Consider the following 20450-nt stretch of genomic DNA (forward strand, 5'->3'; position numbering starts at 1 on the left):
TCTGTACAATGTTGACCGTAACAACATTTTAGCCCCTACTAGCCGGGGTACCGGGGAAGAGCTTGCGTTTGTACCAGAAATAACAAAGAGTCTTGTGGCACACTGAAGACTAACAAATTTATTACGGTAAAAGCCTTTGTGGACCAGGGAGCCCACTTCATGAGGTACCAGAAAATAAGAGCAGGTGAGCATATGAGAAGTTTGTACCCTGAGGCTGAGCTTTCTCCTTTATAGAGATGGGTATTGTTGTATTGTGAGTCATATAAAGGTCTCCTCTGGGACCTTTTTTATTTGGCTGAAGAGCCAAAGAAACAGACATGCTGTGGGTGTTCAAGAATTTGGAGAGGTTTCTGTACTACAGATTAGCCATTTCGACGTGGTGTCTTAGGGTTGCTTAAGGCCTGATTGACAGATCATGGGAAGCCAAATTATGGCTTACTGTGAAGGAGCAAACTTGCTGGTAAACTAGGAGGCGAAGACCATAACTGCTTCGTTCTTCCCCCACCCCTGCTGCTGCCATACTATCGAGAGTTAACCATAGTTTGGCTTAGTGTTACAGTCAAACCTCGGTTCCCAAACACCTCCGTTTTGGAACGTTTTGGCTCCCGAATGCTGAAAACCTGGAACTAACTGCTTTAGTTTTCGAATGAATTTCGAACGACTTCCGAGCCGCGTTTTTCATTTTTCCCCATTGACTTTGCAGCCAGCCCATTGATCCTCGGTTTTCAAACTTTTCGGAAGCTGAATAGTCTTCCGGAAAGGATTAAGTTTGAAAACCAAGGTTCCACTGTACCAGGCTTTTCAGTTTTCTCACCCTAGACGATCCACAAGATATAAACAAGGTTTATTCTTTGACCTACCATGGGGGATAGAGGGATACCCTCCCAACATTTCTCTGATGAAAATAGGGACACCCCATTCCATAATAATAATAATTTTATTATTTAAACTCCGCCCACCTGACTGGTTTGCCCCAGCCACTCAGGCCAGCTCCCAACATATATAAAAATGATAATAAAACATTAAGCACTTAAAAATTTCTATCTCCTTGGCTCCTGGATCGCACAACTCCATACCTTCCGACATTTCTCCGGTGAAAATAGGGACACCCTCAGGAAAAACGGGGCATTCCAGGATCGAATCAGAAACCAGGACGGCTTCTGTAAACCCAGGACTGTCCCTGGAAAATAGGGACACGGTTGGATCATGGACCTGGATTCAAATGCAACACTAAACCATCGTTTATCTCCTGGTAGCTCAGGAGCAGCAGGAGCAAAGCAGCTGTGACACCCCCCCCCCCGGTGCACTAGCACGCTTGCTCGTGAATGGCAGGCCATAGTTTGGGCTCAACCAAGGCCTAGCTCAGCTCTCACTTTCCATTCTGTTTGTTAGTAATCCTTAGCTATTGCCAGGCAGAAATCAGGAGAAGGGATGCTTTGGAAGTCAGAAAAAGGTGATGTGACTTCACAGATGAGTCAGCCAATGTGTTTAAAATGTACCCATCCCCTGTTGAAGTTTGCCTGACATTACTGTTTAGTTTCCAAAGCTGCGATTCCCCTGGAGACTGATTGAGAACCACCGGTATGGTGTACAGTGGTACCTCAGGTTAAGTACTTAATTCGTTCCGGAGGTCCGTTCTTAACCTGAAACTGTTCTTAACCTGAAGCACCACTTTAGCAAATGGGGCCTCCCGCTACCACCGCGCCGACGGAGCACGGTTTCTGTTCTCATCCTGAAGCAAAGTTCTTAACCTGAAGCACTATTTATGGGTTAGTGGAGTCTGTAACCTGAAGCATATGTAACCTGAAGTGTATGTAACCTGAGGTACCACTGTACATTGGTACCTTGAGTTACAAACGCCTCAGGTTACAAACGCTTCAGGTTACAAACTCCGCTAACCTGGAAGAGTTACCTCAAGTTGAGAACTTTGCCCCAGGATGAGAACGGAAATCGTGTGCCAGCAGCGCAGCGGCAGCAAGAGGCCCCATTAGCGAAAGCCTGCCTCTGGTTAAGAACAGTTTCAGGTTGAGAACGGAGCTCCGGAATGAATTAAGTTCGTAACTAGAGGTACCACTGTATTTTGCAGGACTCAATTATTGTCATGCAGTAAGACTGAATTTGCTGGTTGAATTCCAGGAGGTCCTCATCCACTGGGGGCTTGTACTGTGGCTGCCAGCTGGTTAGAAGCCACTGTGCAAAGCCACATACCTGCGTGGCTCTAGACTAGGCTTTTCCAACCTGGTGCCCTCTAGATGTTTTGGGCTACAACTTCCATCAGTCCCAGCCAGCACAGATGGGAGTTGTAGTCCAAAACAGCTGGAAATCACCAGGTAGGCTGGTCTAGGATAGGGTTCAATCCAGACAGAAAAGTTGCTGAGCATTTTTTGGCCAAAGTTGTTGAGGATATTTGAGCTATTTTAATGGGAAATTGGCAAAAACGACACTGCAGACATGGGTTGCCATACGTCCAGATTATCCCAGACATTTGCCAATTTCCACCTGGACACTGCTGCTGCTAACTGCAGTTTTCTGGATAGGTCCATGCAATTCCGGACGTATGGCAACCATATAGAGCACAGGTGAGCTGGAAGCCTTTTGCTCAGATCTCAGTGCTGCCATGAAATCAATGAGTGTTCTCAGGCAAGCTCACCTCTCTCTCTACCTTTGAGAGCCCAGATCTGTAAAGTAAGGATAGTAACGCTGGACTCCACAGGAGGGTTGTAGTTAAGGCTACCAACAGGGTGCATAAAGCTGAAGTCTTTTCAGCACACTGGGAAAAGCGCTGTACAAAGATGCTATGTGTTGTGGTTATTTGTCAACACAATACCCTGCCTGTCCGTTCTCCCCCAACCCACATAACTCACAAGCAGAGAGCAGTTGCGAACGAGCACCGTTGCGGCTACAAGCGACTCGAGCAAGTGAGCCAGGTCACTTGCTGCGGAGGAAGTAAATAGAACAACACATTTGACTGAGACACAGGTACAGCGCTATTACATACAGTGCACGGATCCCAACCCATGTTCGGCTTCTGGAGCATAGGCAGCCACAAGACCAGAAGGCGGGAAAGGCATAATTAGCAAGAGGCGATTCCTAGTTGGGTAGAGAAGGTCATGCAAGCTTCTTACATGTGCAGATTCCACATCGTTGAGAGACACGGAATTAGGTAGTCATATCAACATGGTGACACGCATGCACATCTGGGGAAAGGAGCTTGAGCCCAGGATTCTATAGTCCACGCAGAGATGAGATCTAAGGATATGGAGCAGGGCCTTTTCAGCAGTGGCACCGTAAGTAGGGAACAGTCTCTCCACAAAGATCCACCAGGTGTCTTCTCTGTATACCTTTCATCTTACTTTTCCTGTAATGTTTGCCACTGTTACGTTGGGCAGCGATAACGATTCCGATGCTGTTGCTTCAGGTTCCGCTGAGTGCGACCTGTTAACACTGTACATCACTTGGGGTTGGGTAAAGGGAAAAAAGCAATTGGTACGCTCTATAAAGAAATGAAGTGACGTCCATGGCCTCTACTCAAATGAGGGTATGTGTTACACAGCCATAGCTACAGGAGGGCTAGCCAGGTTTTTTTGCCCAGGGTGAAGCCTCCAGAGGGGAGCTTTTCAGGCTCTCAGTCTCTGTGTGCGCGCAAATGTGTGGGTGTGCCAAACTGGCTCTTTGACCCGGGTGAAATAAAGCCTCGTTTCGCCCCTGGCTTGCACAGCTTTGTAGGCTAAATGCTTCCAGGTAGATCGAATCAGGAGAGCTTGAAAAAAGGGTTTTCTAGCAAAGACAGAAATACCAGAGACTCTAGATGTGGATTTGAAGATGATCTATATTTTCTAAAAATATAGATCCTAACGCCAGTTCCCCCCCTTTTGAACCATTCCCAGAAGATGAAGGTGGGGTGTGTGTGTGTGTGTGTGTGTGTGTGTGTGTGTGTGTGTGTGTGTGATGGGTGAGTCATACCAAAGCTGCCTTTCTTTAAAGAGGAAAGGTGGACAATCTAATGGGAGTGGGTTGTTTTTGTTTTTTTATGACTCTGAAGCTGCATCATCCCTCTATTAATCCAGGAGTTGGAGATGTGGATGAGAAGAGAAAGGAGAGAGAGAGAGAGAGGATATGTACTTAGGGAGGGCATCGGTTTAGTGTGGAGGTATCAAAGAGTGGGTTGTGGATCTCCATCTCTCCACTCTGCAGAAAGAGAAGAGGAGTTGTTGTTAATCAAAGCATTCTTGGAAAAGGAAAGGAACCAAATTCCCAGCGGCCAACCCACATGTGCAACAGAATCATATCCCCACTGACCTCCGCGCCTGTCCTGGTATAATTCCTGTGCAGGTATGTAATATGAAGTCTAGTCTGAGTTTACGGCACCGGTTTCAGTCGGTGCGGACATGGTGCGTTTGGCTGGCAACTTGACCCTTCCTGACCCTTGCCCACCTTGGCTAATTGCAGCTAGCCAAAAGCGATGGGCTGAGTAGTTCCCGGAGATAATAAATGCCACATCTCAAGAGGGTGAGGTTCTGGCCTACTTGAAAGAGGCAGCTGTGTGGCCACTTCTTAAGAAACCCACCCTGAATTCAGAAGATTTTTGTTTTGTTTTGTTTTTTGCAGGTGAGGTGTTCAAGAAGATTGCAGGCGTCTGGCTCCAGGCACAATTGGAAGATAGATTATCTCTAGACATTTCAATTCAGGTTCAGGTCAAGGGGTGGCACCAGAACTGCCCTGTGCGTGACCTCTTGCACTAGAGAGATAGGCAGTGCAAGCATGATTGCTTTATCTTTGATCTCCTCTCTGATCTCCTACTGGATCTGCTGTGTGGGTTGGAGCAGGGGGCGCAGTGGTCCCACTCCCATCTACAGTGGTACCCCGATTTACGAACTTAATCCGTTCCGGAAGTCCGTTCTTAAAACAAAACCGTTCTTAAACCAAGGCACACTTTCCCTAATGAGGCCTCCCGCCGCCGGTGCCCTTCCACCATTCAGATTCTGTTCATAGACCAAGGTCAAGTTCTCAAACCAAGACACTATTTCCGGTTTTGCGGAGTTTGTAAACCAAATCGTTCTTAAACCGGACTGTTCTTAAACCAAGGTGCCACTGTACAGGATTGGTTTCAGAAAGTAACATTGGGAGTTTGCTGCTCAACCTTATTTAACCTATGCTATAGGTAAAGGGACCCCTGACTGTTAGGTCCAGTCACGGACGACTCTGGGACTGTGGCGCTCATCTCACTTTACTGGCCAAGGGAGCCGGCATACAGCTTCCGGGTCATGTGACTAGCATGACTAAGCTGTTTCCGGCGAACCAGAGCAGCACACGGAAACGGCGTTTACCTTCCCGCCGGAGTGGTACCTATTTATCTCCTTGCACTTTGACGTGCTTTCGAACTGCTAGGTTGGCAGGAGCAGGGATCGAGCAATGGGAGCTCACCCCATCGAGGGGATTCAAACCACTGACCTTCTGATCAGCAAGCCCTAGGCTTTGTGGTTTAACCCATAGCGCCACCCGCATCCCAGCCTATGCTATAGAGCTCTGCAAAGTTTCATCTTGCCCTTCACACTCTTTAACTGGGTGGGGAACCTGTGGCTCTGCAGATGTTCTTCGACTCCTGCCCCCCTCAGCCCCACTTACCACAGCCAGTTCTCAGGGATGAGGATATCTGGAGAGCCACAGTCTCCCCACTGTTGTGGGGTGCCCTCAATATGCCACCGTTCTGTTTCTCTTTGTCACCTGAGGCTGGACACGGCAATGTGAGGGCCAATCAACCAAAACTGAATTCTGACAAAATGGAGGCACTGGGAGTAGGTAGTTCTCTTGTCCGGGAAATTGACATTTGACTAGTTGTAGGTAAGAGGGACGTGGATGGCGCTGTGGGTTAAACCACAGAGCCTAGGACTTGCTGATCAGAAGGTCGGTGGTTCGAATCCCTGCGACCGGGTGAACTCCCTTTGCTCGGTCCCTGCTCCAGCCAACCTAGCAGTTCAAAAGCACATCAAAGTGCAAGTAGAGAAATAGGTACCACTCCGGCCGGAAGGTAAACGGCGTTTCCGTGCGCTGCTCTGGTTCGCCAGAAGCGGCTTAGTCATGCTGGCCACATGACCCGGAAGCTGTATGCTGGCTCCCTCGGCCAATAAAGCGCCGCAACCCCAGAGTCGGTCACGACTGGACCTAATGGTCAGGGGTCCCTTTACCTTTAGGTAAGAGTATGCACACCCTGAAAGAGCAGGTATTGAACCAGCATTGCTGAAGTGCCTTTCACCACCTTCAATAAATGAATCTCACCTTGTTGATGTGATTCATGCCTCTGGTAACGTCCGGGCTAGATTACTGTAATGCGTTATACATGGGGCTGCCCTCAGAGATGACATGGAAGCTTCAGCTGGGGCAAAACTCCACTGCCTTAATTTTGACCACTGCAGCCAAGGTAAACCACTTCACACCCACACTATACTAGATCGTTTCTTTCTCTTCTATGCTGGATTATTTCTCTTTTTTCTCGGTGAAAAGGCATAAGGGTATTCTGAGGACAGGTTCATGCACCAATACAAAACACCCACCCACGGCCAGCCCATCCGTGAAGCAGCCTGAAGCCAGCTGCTTCAGGCTGTCACCCTGAGAGGAAGAGGGGAAGCCATTGCCCAAAGAGGAGAGAAGTGGAAGAGCTTGGTTTGGGTGGGGGCAGGAACTGCACCTCACCCTGCCTTGCCACCGGCAGCAGCAACACCACACCCTGTACCCCTCAAGCAGAGCTGGTACCCCCACTGCCACTTCCTCTCCTCACTGTTGCACGACTGGTGCCCAGAGCTCAGCGTTCACCTCTGCCAGGTACTTGCTGCCTCCTGCTCCTCAACCCCAGCAGCTGCAACAGCTTGCTCCTCTACTTGCCCTATGGCGGCCATCTTCCTCCTGCTTGCCTTCTTCTGGGCATCTCGGGGGTGAGCGTGTTTGGCGATGTGGTCTAAACCACTGAGCCTCTTGGGCTTGCTGATCAGAAGGTCAGCGGTTCGAATCTGTGCGACGGAGTGAGCTCCTGTCACTCTGTCCCAGCTCCTGCCAACCTAGCAGTTCAAAAGCACGCCAGTGCAAGTAGATAAATAGGTACCACTCCGGCGGGAAGGTAAACGGCGTTTCCGTGCGCTCTGGCTTCTGTCACGTTGCACCAGAAGTGGTTTAGTCATGACACAGAAAGCTGTCTGTGGACAAATGCCAGCTCCCTCGGCCTGAAAGCAAGATGAGCGCCCTCAACCCCATAGTTGCCTTTGACTAGACTTAACTGTCCAGGAGTCCTTTACCTTTACTTTTTTTGCCTTTTAAAGGACTGCCCCACTGCCACCAGGGTCCAGGAGCAGGCAGCAGCAAGCACCTGGCCGAGGTGAGTGCCCTGCAGAGGTGAATGTCAGGCGCCGTGTGGCAGCAAGGAGCAGGAAGGCAGGGGTGGCGTCAGGGTTTCTGCCCCTGGCAGCAAAATTCCCTGGGTTGGCTCTTCGCACACCACACATAGAAGCATTCCAAATCACACAGGAAGGTGCCATATATGGAGGCAGATCGTCGGGTCGTCTAGGCCAGGAATGCCAACACTGGCCTTACCTGGATCTGCCAAGAAACTGAACCTGGGCCCTTGCCATACATACCGGCGCCAGTCCCGGACACTCGTACACGGTGTAATCTCCATTCTCAGTCTCTGACTCTGTGGAGAGCTGTTCTACTGGTTTGGGGGCTTCTCTGCTGAAGGAAGGAGGCAACAGTGTGAGATGAGGGACCGCAGGAGATGGAAACCCCTAGGCAGGTGTGTCCCAAAATCCATTTTAAGGGCCTAATCCAGCCTGCTGGTAGGTTTAATCCAGCCCCTGTGGCTGTTTATTTCTTGGGCTAAAATCCTAAAAACAACAACACCTCAATTCTAAAAGAAGCTCAAGAATTTCAACCCTAAAAAAAGCTCCACAACGTCAATCCTGAAAAAAGAACACGGCCCTTCACTTCATCAAATCTGGCCCTCTTTGGAAAAAGTTTGGACACCGACTATGCAGAATTGGATAAGATGACAGGAAGGATTCGAAACCTGCGGGACCAGAGATTCTCAGAAGACTGGAATAAATATGCGAACTGTTTGAAAAGCAACTGTAATCAACAGATTACGCTTGTAGGGCTGCAAGAAGTTTTGTAAGGAGGAATATATGAAATATTGTAAGGAAGGTTATGATGAGAGAATTAATAGATAATTAAAAGCAATAGTGAAATTAAGAAATGTAAATTAAGTGAAAAAAAACTGGAAAATTTTCAGATGTGGTTGAAGTCCAAAAAATTGTATAAGATGTGACCTATGTTGAATGACTGTTGAAAATGATATATTAGAAATCTATCAAATATATATATATATATAAATGAAAGAAAAAAGTTTGGACACCACTGCTAGAGGTTCCAGCCGCTTTCCAAAAATATATCCTCCCCACCCCCCTGGCTCCTGGGTTTACTCTTGTGGTGTGGCAGGAAAGGATGGGGTGGGAAGTTTCAAGGACAATCAAAGAAACTTTTAAAGATTTCAGCGTAGCGTAGTCTAGTGTAGGATTAGGGTCAGAAAAAAGAAAGACTTCTTTGTGTTGATGAGATCACAGAATGGTAGAGTTGGAAGGGACCCCAAAAATGAACTGGTTCAACCCCCTGAAATGCAGAAATATTTCGCCTAACGTGGGGTTCAAACCCACAACCTTGAGATTAAGAGTCTTGAGCTCTACCGACTCAGCTACCCCACAGGCTACAAAGAAGTTCTCTGAGCAGCTTGACAACATAAAATATACAATATCCAGTGTGATAAAAAGGAAAAATGACATCAGTTAAGCCTGGGAACAAATTAGGGAAAATTTGTAACTTATTTTAAAGACCATTGCAAACAGTTAAAATCGTTAGCAGGGTTGGAATATCACTTGTAGTTTAAGGGTGAATTCTGGATACAATGGAGAAGTAAAAGATTTGGACTACCATAAAAGAAGCAGAAGGAAATGATAAATAACAGGACCCACAAAGGGGAGGATGGGAGAATCTTGTTTTTATGATCTATGTTTGGTATATTTCTGTAAAATTATAATTTGAATAACCAAATGAATACATTTAATAATAATAATAATAATAAGATTGGGAACAAATCGAAGGAAACAGAGATTAAAGTGGGGGAAACCCAACAAAGTTAAAACAGTTAACTCACTTTTAAAAAGTGATTAAAAAGACAGGGGAGAATAATCAGGAGTATGCCTTGAGCCTGAAAAGAAATTCAGTGTGAAATTTATCCAGGCAGAAGTTTTGAATGGCAACTTTCACCCGCCCCACCCAGCAAAACATCTGCAATGGCCCCAGGCTGGGGGGGGACTCTTCCAGCTGCTTTCAAGGGACTGAAAGTTTCACCAGTGAGCCTTTAAGCAGCCCCTTTCTGCTCTTACTGATTGCTTGGCCCCCACCTTCCCACTCCCATGGAGAGATGTGGAAAAGAGCACACTTACTCCTGACTGGTTGTGGTGAGAAGCTTCTTCTGATGTTGATAGTGGTGAACTTGGCACGACTGAGCTAGTCGGGAGTCCATGTACTAGAGGGGAGTAGAAAGAATGTAAGAATAGCCCAGTCTGGACCAAAACAAAGGCTTATTTAGCACAGCTTCCCATTTCTGAGCACAATTCAAACTGTTGGTGCTGAGGTTTAAAGCCCTAAACAGCCTCGGCCCAGTATACCTGAAGGAGTGTCTCCACCCCCATCGTTCAGCCCAGACACTGAGGTCCAGCGCCGAGGGCCTTCTGGCGGTTCCCTCACTGTGGGAAGCCAAGTTACAGGGAACCAGGCAGAGGGCCTTCTTGGTAGTGGCGCCTGCCCTGTGGAACGCCCTCCCACCAGATGTCAAGGCAATAAACAACTATTTTACTTTTAAAAGACAACTGAAGGTGGCCCTGTTTAGGGGAGTTTTTAATGTCTGATGCTGTTTTTAATATTCAGTTGGAAGCCGCCCAGAGTGGCTGGGGAAACCCAGCCAGATGGGCGGGGTATAAATAAATTATTATTATTATTATTATTATTATTATTATTATTATTATTATTATTTCCCACGGTAGCTGAACTGATGCTGGGAAGCTCACTGGCATATACTGCTTCCAATACGAGGGGTATTATATAGCTCTCAGGGTGGTGAGTTAGTTGGTGGCCGCTGCATCTTGTGGCAGTGAGTTCCAAAGTTTAACTGGGTTTAAAGAATTGCAGGCTTTCGCTTGCCCCTGAATCACCTCCCCCTGTTCAGGTTTTCTGGATGTCCCCCTTGGGTTCTAAAGTGATGATCTGAGGGCTGGCAGGGGGGTCCAGCAACTCCCACCCCAAGTGAGCATTCAACCAATGGCAAAGTCACATACTGCGCTGGGCTGATGATATCGGTATTGGTTTCCCCGGCTGCCTGCATATGCCATCTTCTGAGTCAAGTGTACTTCCTTCTGTAGCCTGGAAATGAATCATATGATGATTTATTTTAAGCATGGCAAGCAAACAACCCCACAGTCCGCAATTTGAGATTTGGCACATGTTTACAGCATCACCACAAAAGCTCTCGTGAGAACAACCTCCCTGCGTTGTTTTCATATTCCTGCTTTTTAAACCCGGGCAGGCCACATTTCCTTCTGTGTGGAATGGGGTGGTAGGGAGACATTTTGCTTTCAGCATACGGGCCTTTTGAGATCAGATTGGCAAGAGTACAATTTTTTGAAAAAGAGTGCACTGGGGCATGTACAGAGTGAAAGAAATGGCCGATATCTTTTGCAAAAAGAAAAAAGACTTCCAGATATTGTGTGTGACCCCCCTGCCCCAAGGTGGAGTGATGGCTAAATCACTGCTCTTTGGATAGGTAAAGGTAAAGGGACCCCTGACCATTAGGTCCAGTTGTGGGGTTGCGGCGCTCATCTCACTTTACTGGCCGAGGGAGCCGGCGTACAGCTTCCAGGTCATGTGGCCAGCATGACTAAGCCGCTTCTGGCGAACCAGAGCAGCACACAGAAACGCCCTTTACCTTCCCACCAGAGCGGTACCTATTTCTCAACTTGCACTTTGACATGCTTTTGAACTGCTAGGTTGGCAGGAGCAGGGACCGAGCAACAGGAGCTCACCCTGTCGCGGGGATTCGAACCGCCAACCTTCTGATCAACAAGTCCTAGGCTCTGTGGTTTAACCCACAGTGCCGGCCATGTCCCTCATTCTTTGGCTAGAAAGACGTAAATTCAAATCCCCACTCAGTCGTAGAATCATAGAATTGTAGAGTTGGAAGGGACCCCAGAGATCCTCTAGCCGAACCCCCTAAAATTGGCCAACCACATGAAGGCTATAATCTACCTCAAAGGGTCCTACTAGGATAATCTGGGGTAGGGTGGGGGAGGCAATGTATGCAACCCTGATAGGTAGGGCAGTTAAAAACATAATAATTAAAAACATTTGAAGAAGCAAGCTCTGATAAGGCTACCTTCCTTCCTCTCTCTTCTGGCCTTCTGTTGCTGTACGCATTTTCTCTGTTGCTTCATCTCTTTCACAAAACCTTTTGTCTCAGAACTGTTTCATCATCCCCTATGGAAGCCAACCCTACGTAACTGTGTTTTCACCTATCTAATCTCATTCCCTTTATTTCAAACGCTCAGTGTTGTGAGTGCCGATGGCTATCTAGCAAAAAAACACCCCCAAAGCAGCTGTATCTCAAGGTGCTGCAAAAAAACACTGGAGAATTTGGTTTTCAAAACAGTCTAGCTTGTTTGGGTCAATTATTATTCAAAGGAGATATAAAAAACAAAGGCAATTCCTCACATGAATGCTCAACATTTAAAAGCTAATGCAATTAATTACGTACAAACTGCAAACTCGAGAAGCAAAGCTACAGGGAACCAGGCAGAGGGCCTTCTCGGTAGTGGCGCCCGCCCTGTGGAACACCCTTCCAGCAGATGTCAAAGCGATAAATAACTACCTGACATTCAGAAGACATCTTAAGGCAGCCCTGTTCAGGGAAGTTTTTAACGTGTGATATTTTACTGTATTTTTGGTTTCTATGGAAGCCGCCCAGAGTGGCTGGGGAGGCCCAGCCAGATGGGCGGGGTATAAATAATAAATTATTATTATTATATAAACTTGTGTATACTAACTCTAATTGAAAAAAACACACACAGCCTGCAGAGATCTCAGTTAGACATTATCTCCCATTCACATTAATAGGCAAATGAAATTATGGTCTGAAGGCAACAAATTATAGATTTTCTACAGAATCATACTTGGCCATTGTTGATACGTGATAAGAAATCAAGGACTTGCATTATGTCCCAGCAAAAAATTGCATCACTCATGCACAATAGCAATGTATCAGCAGAGTTGGGGAGTCCAAGAGTTCCAAGAGTTCAAAGTACGTTTGAAGGGAGGGGGGAATGTAATTGTGATGATGGGAACCTGACAACTCTAATGTATACAACACATGCTTCGTATTCACAGAATACTGGATGCTGGGTTGCATACAAACCATAAATTTAAAGTTCATTGCTTCTCCCCAGAGAGAATCCTGGGAATTTCAGTTCACCCCTGGCAGGGCTAAAAATTCCCCGCACCATTGAAAAACTGTGGTTCCCAAAATTCTTTGGGGGGGGAATCATGTGCTTCAAATGTGTGGGGCAGGATTCGAGTAAGTTGCTGTGTGCATGGAACTAGTTTGGCTTGTGTAACAGGACCCCCCCACCTACCGCACCCCCCAGTTGCGCTCTGGAGGGTTGGGGGAGATTCCAGAACAGGTTTAGGAGGTCCGGGATGGGGGGGGGAGAGAGAGGAGGGAACGTCCCATTGTGCAAGCCAGGCTGGCTGCTGGGAAAAAGAATGTGAACCAGGGGCGAGGGAGCAGCTGGAATCCTGAACAAAAGGCTCTCTGTGCTGCAACATTTTGTTGCAGGCCTCACTCCTTTCTCTTGTTTTTGCTTCTCTCTATTGCATGTTGACTTTGTCCCTGAATGAATTCAGATTTTAATCTCATCAGGGGCAACACCTGGTTTTTGGCTTGCTGAACTTCGTAAAGTACCAATGACATCGTTGTGCTAACATCATCATCATCATCATCATCATCATAGCAAATATGGGGGAAGGACATTTCCTACCTGTACCAGCACATAGCAGCAACTACCAGTCCGGAAACCCCTGTCACTGTGCACATCACCACGAGAGCTGTAAGGACCACAGTTAACCCTCTGAGTGTCAGATATAAAGGAACACCTCTAGAAACAAACACATAAGGACTGAAGAGGAGCTTGCAGGATCAGACCAGTGGCCCATCTGATCCAGAGTCCTGTTCTCACAGTGGCCAGCTGCAAACAGGAGACCTAAGCACAGCAGAACTCTCCCTTCCCGCGATTTCCAGCTACATCAATACCTTGGTTCTCAAACGGCTTAGTTGTCGAGCAAATTGGCTCCCAAAAGCCAAATCCCCAGCAGTAAGTGTTCAGGTTTGCGAACGTTTTTCGGAAGCCGAACGTCTGACGCAGCGTCTGCTTGAGTGCAGCAAGCTCTTGCAGCCAATCGGAAGCCGCGCCTTGGTTTTCGAACGGTTTCAGGAGTCAAATGGATTAGGTTTGAGAACCAAGGGACCACTGTACTGGTATTCAGAAGCATCCAACCTCCCAACAGTGGACTATAATGGACGTAGCCAGGATTTTTGTTGGGGGGGGCAGAACTGGCATGATTGGTAAGTTAGTTAAGTATTTTTATTGCTTTGCTTTATCTAGGGGGGGCAGTTGCTATGCCCATGCTCTTTTCCCAGGTGGACGAGCCCCCTCTGCCCCCTCTAGTGTGGTGTAGTGGTTAAGAGCGGTGGACTGGTAATCTGGTGAACCAGGTTCACTTCCCCGCTCCTCCACATGCAGCTGCTGGGTGACCTTGGGCCAGTCACACTTCTCTGAAGTCTCTCAGCCCCACTCACCTCACAGAGTGTTTGTTGTGGGGGAGGAAGGGAAAAGAGAATGTGAGCCGCTTTGAGACTCCTTCGGGTAGTGATAAAGCGGGATATCAAATCCAAACTCCTCTTCTTCTTCTTCTTCTCTACAGCATGTGCAGAAACTGCCTTCTTGACTGGTTGACCCACAATTGGTCTCATCCACTCAGTCCACCGAAGCCTGTCTTTGCATGCAGGGGAGGACCCTAACTCACCAAGGCTTTGAGACCCGTCGGCTCCCCTCACCTGGTTTAGCCAGATTCAGGTAGGTAGCCATGTTGGTTTGATGCAGTTGAAATAAATTTTAAAAATTGTCCAGTAGCACCTTAGAGACCAACTAAGCATGTTCTGGGTATACGCTTTTGTGTGCATGCACACTTCTTCAGAAACTGGTTTAGCCAGCCATTCAAAGCTGTTCCCAGATGTGGCTGCTGTTGCATGCTGGCAGCTTCTAGGAGCTGCAGGTGAGAGCTGAGTGCAAGGTGACAAACCATCCTAGAAGAAGCATGATGTACCCCCCCAACAGAGGTTCAACCCCACCTCTAACACCCCATGCACCCCAATGATATTGTCTAACCCTCTATTAAAGCCATCCATTCGCCACACCCCACATTCCCCTCTTCAAGCAGCCCGGTCCCTCTGTCTCCCTTGCCCCCCCCCATCTTGGCAGAATAGCTCCTACTCACTAAGCGACACCGCTTTGTTCAGACTTGTAGCCGGAGGTCGGGACCTTTGCTTGAAATCCACTTTCACTCTTGTGGGGGGCGTGGTGGCTGAGACTGGAGTGTCTTCATATGACTCGGAAGAAGCTGGGCTGCCGCTCACGGAGTAGGAGGCATTTGGGAGGAAAGAGGTGGGGAAGGAAGTGGGGGAGCTGGGTGGCTCAAACCCCTCCATGCTGCCTGAAAAGCAAGGTGTCAATATAAATAAAGTCTTCTTATCTACGGAGCTCTCATCCTGGTTTGCTTGCACAAAGCTTATGTGGAGGTTAGACAATGAGTTGCATTTATAGAATCATAAACCTGGAAGAGACCACAAGGTTTGTTCTAGTCCACCCCCCTGCAATGCAGGAATCTTTTGCCCAATGCGGGACTCGAACCCACAGCCTTGAGATTAAGAGTCTCATGCTCTACCGACTGAGCTAGGAGAGTTTGTTTGCATCAGATTGGACCTAACAGGGGAGTTGAGCCGATGGGTTGCATTCAACCTGGTGCTCATTAGATTGTGCCAAGCATTTCTGCTCATCAGCAGAAAAATCTCTCCTCTCCTCCACCCATATTCTGTTCTGGGGTTCTCCTGACCTCTCCTCCAGGAGCAGATTTGAGGAGGGTGTGGTGATGCACAGATGAGGAGAGCAGGAAGTTCCTGTGCACTAAGTCTGGTCTTTATCAAATATTCATTCTGATTAGTTTGCAAGAGAGGTTATACAATATTGTGAGCAGTCATCCAGAACTCCTGTTTATTTACCTGCACCTTCCCGTTAATTACCGTGTTTTTCACTCTATAAGATGCACCAGACCACAAGACACACCTAGTTTTTGGAGGAGGAAAACAAGAAAAAAAAATATTCTGAATCTCAGAAGCCAGAACAGCAAGAGGGATCGCTGTGCAGCGGAAGCAGCAATCCCTCTTGCTGTTCTGGCTTCTGTGATAGCTGCACAGCCTGCATTCGCTCCATAAGGCGCACACACATTTCCCCTTACTTTTTTAGGAGGGAAAAAGTGAGTCTTATAGAGCAAAAAATACGGTATTTGCTCATCCCAGATTTTTCAGTGCGCCGTCCCTTTCCAAACCACTCAAAGTCTGATGTTGCTGTTTTAAGGGGCTACCTTTGAAGGTGACCCGGAAACTGCAATTAATCCAGAATGCGGCAGCTAGACTGGTGACAGGGAGCGGCTGCTGAGACCACATAATACCGGTCCTGAGAGATCTGCATTGGCTCCCAGTACGTTTCCGAGCACAATTCAAAGTGCTGGTGCTGACCTTTAAATCCCTAAACGGCCTCAGCCCAGTATACCTGAAGGAGCGTCTCCACCCCCATCGTTCAGCCCGGACACTGAGATCCAGCTCCAAGGGCCTTCTGGTGGTTCCCTCATTGCGAGAAGTGAGGTTACAGGGAACCAGACACAGGGCCTTCTCGGTAGTGGCGCCTGCCCTGTGGAACGCCCTCCCATCAGATGTGAAGGAAATAAGCAGCTATCCTATCTTCAAAAGACATCTGAAGGCAGCCCTGTTCAGGGAAGTTTTTAATATTTAATGCTGTATTGTTTTAATATTTAATACTGTATTGTTTTTAACACTTGATTGGGAGCCGCCCAGAGTGGCTGGGGAAACTCAGCCAGATGGGTGGGGTATAAATAAATTATTATTATTATTATTATTATTATTATTATTATTATTATTATTATGTGGATAGGTTACAGTAGGACAACAGAAGCTCTTCAGCTGCATAAACATAGACTTCTACTACGTATTTGCACCCGGCAAATACAGTGGTGCCTCGCAAGACGAAAAGAATCCGTTCTGTGATTCTCTTCGTCTAGCAGTTTTTTCGTCTTGCAAAGCAAGCCCATTGACGGATTAGCAGATTAGCGCTATTAGCGGCTTTTAGCATCTTTTAGCGGCTTTTAGCGGCTTATCGGATCAGCTGATAAGCGCGTTAGCGCCTTAGAAAAAGGGGGGGAGGGGAAAAACCCGCAGGAACTCGCAAGACATTTTCATCTTGCGAAGCAAGCCCATAGGAAATTCGTTTTGCGAAGCACCTCCAAAACGGAAAACTCTTTCGTCTAGCGAGTCTTCCGTCTTGCAAGGCATTCGTCTTGAGGGGCACCACTGTAGTGACAGTCTGGAGGCACATTAAATTAGTTGGAAAACCCTTGCATTATATCACCCCCTAGTGGAACAGCTGAAAAGGCTCCCTGAGACACTTCTGCTGAAGAGCATGGTCAACAAGATAAATAAATCAGCAAGAAACCAGTTACTAGGCCCAATGTGTTTCAAATGAGGCTGTTCTTCAGGGAAACCCTTCAGAACAACCAGTCTGAATCTCCAGGAGAAACCCATCATCAAAGGCAAGGATATGTGGTCCAGGGAGCTATCAAAAAGGGACTGATGGGATAACCTAACAGTGGAATGACCACCTGGGCTGTTTTTGTGTTGTATTCTCAGCCCCTTAAGTTTAAATAAATATGATAGTCATAGTTTCTAGCCCTCAGGACAACACTAGCAGTAAGCTAAACAGTGACCTTCCCAGATGTCCATGGACTCCAGCTTCCATCAGCACAGCCAATGGGTCTGGAATGCTGGGAGTGAGCTTGATGGACCAATCATCTCACTTGGTATAAGGCAGCTCCCTATGTATGCTGGGAAAAGAGGTGCGTTTGTTGGCTTTGCCTACCAGGCCAAGTAGTCTCCATGTCTGATGGCTTCAGCCCTTTCTCGTGCTTGGCCAGGAGGGAAAGGATGAGAGCGAGCAGGTCTTTGGGCTTCTTCTGGCCTTTTGTTTTGCTTTCTGAAAAAAGAGAGAAGGTGTTGAGAGAGAAAATCAGGCCTTTAGTCACAGTCTGCATGATGGGGTGAGCTCCCGTTGCTCCGTCCCAGCTCCTGCCAACCTAGCAGTTCAAAAGCACACAGGTGCAAGTAGATAAATAGGTACCGCTCCGGCGGGAAGGTAAACGGCGTTTCCGTGCGCTCTGGTTTCCGTCACGGTGTTCCATTGCACCAGAAGTGGTTTAATGGTGGCCACATAACCCGGAAAGCTGTCTGCGGACAAACGCCAGCTCCCTCAGCCTGAAAGCAAGATGAGCGCCGCACCCCATAGTCACCTTTGATTGGACTTAACCGTCCAGGGGTCCTTTCCCTTTTTTACAGATCACCTCTCTGCTCCCAGTCTTCTCAGCCATTCAGCTGTCCCTCTAAAGCCCTTGGACTCTTCCCCAGGTCCCTCCCCCCTCCCCACAGACCTCACCCTGCTTAGGAGCCTTCTTCTGCACGCAGTTTCCACTAGAGTCCTCCTCATAGTTGGGGAAGCAAGGGCCGCAGGTAGGCGCTCCTTCTGGCCCACAGCCCAGACGTTGACGGAGCAGACAGTTGACTTTGTACTTGGCAGGGCAGAGGGGGTCTGAAAAATAAATCAATGTTATGGCTTTCTGAAAAAAAAAGTTGCAACAGGGGCGCCCAGATGCCGCAACCAGCATTGTTCATGCGTAGAAGTTTTATCACATCCCTGTGGACAAAGATCCTCTCTTGGTATTTTTTCATTTCAATGTGCAAAAGTGTAAGCGTAGTCAGAAAACAGGACTGCCACCTTCTTTTTCCTCACCCAGGGCTCCTACGGGCTTCACAAAAGCAGGGATCAAACAGGTAGAGAGCATTTACCATCTCAGTATCTCTATATGGGGGAGGAACTGCACCTGTTGAACAGTTGCCTATCACAGAGCTGTTAATCTCTGAAGGAAACAAAGCAAGGAAAGAGTCAACTTTTTTTTTTCCTCCAAAGGGGTGGGTATACGAAGCTGGGATGGCTAGCAGTTTGGGGAAATTGTAAACAGCTGGCAACCAGGACGTCTTTGTCCTTTAACAACATTTCAGTCTCCAGGGTCGTGCCAATAAAGGTGAAAAGCAAGATGTCCAAAGTTATCCAAAAAGGGCGAACGGCTCTAGTGCTTTAGACAAGAGAACAGAATTCTGGGTGAAAAGTAGTCAGGAATTAATCTGAGCCTGGGCTTTGATGCCAGGATTTGTTTTTGGAACGGGCGTGTGTAACAATCAGGGCAAGAGCATGTACAGAGTGCTGCTGCGCTCATCTCACCTAGCCCCGGACCAGTTTGGCATTTAGCTGAAAGGGGCTTCAGGTCCAATGGGATGGATGATAAACAGGCAGCACCAATAAGTTCGTAGAGCAAAGGGTCCAGAAAAGGCTGGTGCCGAGACTCCCGGGTTCCCTAGCACCAGAGCCGGGTCTGCGCTCTAGGGGACCTCGCGTATTATGCTTTCCCCATTCAACCTCCGGCCCCCTTTTATCTCCTTTATTGTTCTCCTGCCCCCCCCCGCCCCCATTTTTTCCTCCGCTCTAATGGGCTGGATATTTATCCCCCTTTTTTTTGTTCCCCTCCTCCTTTCCCACATCTGCCCCTTTCTTCTCCTGTTTTCACCTGTCACTCACATCCATTTCTGATCCCATTCCCCCCGCCCCCCACTACCCCCCCGATTCTGCATCCTTCCCCCCCACCCCCCACCCCAGCCAGGTGCCCCCCCTCACCTGCTTCCCAGTTGGCCCCCGTAGCTATCAGGGCGGCGAAGAACCCCAGCCATCGTATCGCTTTGCCCTGCATCTCCTTTCAAGATGAATCAGGGTGGGTGGGGTGAGCTAAGCCTTCCCCCCACCCCCAAACCAGTTATCGCAGGGGGCTGTCCCCCCTTTGCAGCTGCTGGCATAAAGTCGGATCCGTGAGAAGACCTGGCGCTGGCCGGGAGAGGGACTGCGGATCTTTATGAATGAACTAAGGATGGGAGGGTGTAAGGAGTGGGGGGCGGGGGGCGGGGGGCGGGGGGGTCGGAAGAGAGAGAAAGGCAGGAATGGAGAATTAGATAGGTGGAAGGAAAATGCTGAGGGCTTGTCAAGGTGGGGGAGGAATGGGGGACAGACTTATTGAGGAATAGCTGGATGGATTGACAGGTTGATTGGAGACAGAGATGGAGCCTTGCATAGCAGATATAATGGATAGGAGTCAATGAAAGTACAGATGGGGATTTAGAGATTGGGTAAATCACAAGCCCACAGCTGGGAGACAGAGGTGGTGTTTTGCTCCCCTTGTACATTTTGGCACACATACCGTGAAAAAAATATATGTATAATCGCTTTCAAGAATCCCGAGGCGGCTCTCCCAGCTTTTTAGTCTAATATTTTGGAAGAGTGGTAATGTTTACTTGTTTAATTTCTTGCAATTACATCCCACCTTTTGTCCAGGGAGCTCAAGGTGGGATACATGGCTTTTCCCCCTCCTCATTTAACCCCCACAACAGCCCTGTGAGGTAAGTTAGGCTGAGAGGCTGTGGCTGACGCAAGATCACCCATTGAGCCTCATGGCTGAGCAGGCATTTGAACCCAAGTCTCCCAGGTCCTAATCACTACGCCACACTGGGTCTAACATAAGGGATTTCTTAATCTAAAATTTTAGGGATAGGACTGTACACTTTTTTTGGTGTTTGTTCTTTAAGAAACATAAAGATTAATTAATTAAAAAAATGAGAGGCACAAATACAAGATGGGTGACACCTGGCTTGAGAGCAGTACATGTGAAAAGGATCTAGGAGTCTTGGTTGACCACAAACTTGACATGAGCCAACAGTGTGACGCGGCAGCTAAAAAAGCCAATGCCATTCTGGGCTGCATCAATAGGAGTACAGCATCTAGATCAAGGGAAGTAATAGTGCCACTGTATTCTGCTCTGGTCAGACCTCACCTGGAGTACTGTGTCCAGTTCTGGGCACC

At 47.9% G+C, this 20450-nt stretch overlaps 1 protein-coding gene across 3 annotated transcripts; it reads right to left on the minus strand.

The window, feature by feature from the left end:
* Positions 1–98: 98 nt before the first annotated feature.
* LOC309525127 (neural proliferation differentiation and control protein 1-like) lies at positions 99–19478 on the minus strand. 3 transcript variants are annotated; one of them, XM_082210541.1, is made up of 9 exons: positions 19218–19475; positions 17925–18077; positions 17355–17468; positions 14644–14859; positions 13128–13194; positions 10377–10461; positions 9486–9568; positions 7626–7716; positions 99–4188 (listed from the first exon to the last, which is right to left on the minus strand). In XM_082210541.1, the coding sequence occupies exons 1-9, from the start codon at positions 19288–19290 to the stop codon at positions 4123–4125; spliced, it is 948 nt and encodes a 315-aa protein (XP_082066667.1). In that variant the 5' UTR covers positions 19291–19475; the 3' UTR covers positions 99–4122. The 3 variants fall into 3 exon arrangements, with proteins under 3 accessions (XP_082066667.1, XP_082066666.1, XP_082066668.1); XM_082210540.1 differs by having other exon boundaries at positions 7626–7719; positions 19218–19473; XM_082210542.1 differs by lacking the exon at positions 7626–7716 and having other exon boundaries at positions 19218–19478.
* Positions 19479–20450: the final 972 nt, after the last annotated feature.

This window comes from Podarcis vaucheri (assembly GCF_965113315.1).
Source record: "Podarcis vaucheri genome assembly, chromosome: 2".
NCBI lineage: Eukaryota > Metazoa > Chordata > Lepidosauria > Squamata > Lacertidae > Podarcis > Podarcis vaucheri.

Bases quoted from the DNA above. Each gene is read 5' to 3' on its own strand.
- LOC309525127 (XM_082210540.1), bottom strand. From the start codon at position 19,290: ATGCAGGGCAAAGCGATACGATGGCTGGGGTTCTTCGCCGCCCTGATA. The intron at 18,078-19,217 runs GTGAGGGGGGGC...TTTATTTTTCAG, and splicing joins GGGGGCCAACTGGGAAGCAG to ACCCCCTCTGCCCTGCCAAG. The intron at 7,720-9,485 runs GTAAGTGTGCTC...TCCTTCCTTCAG, and splicing joins CTCACCACAACCAGTCAGGA to CAGAGAAGCCCCCAAACCAG.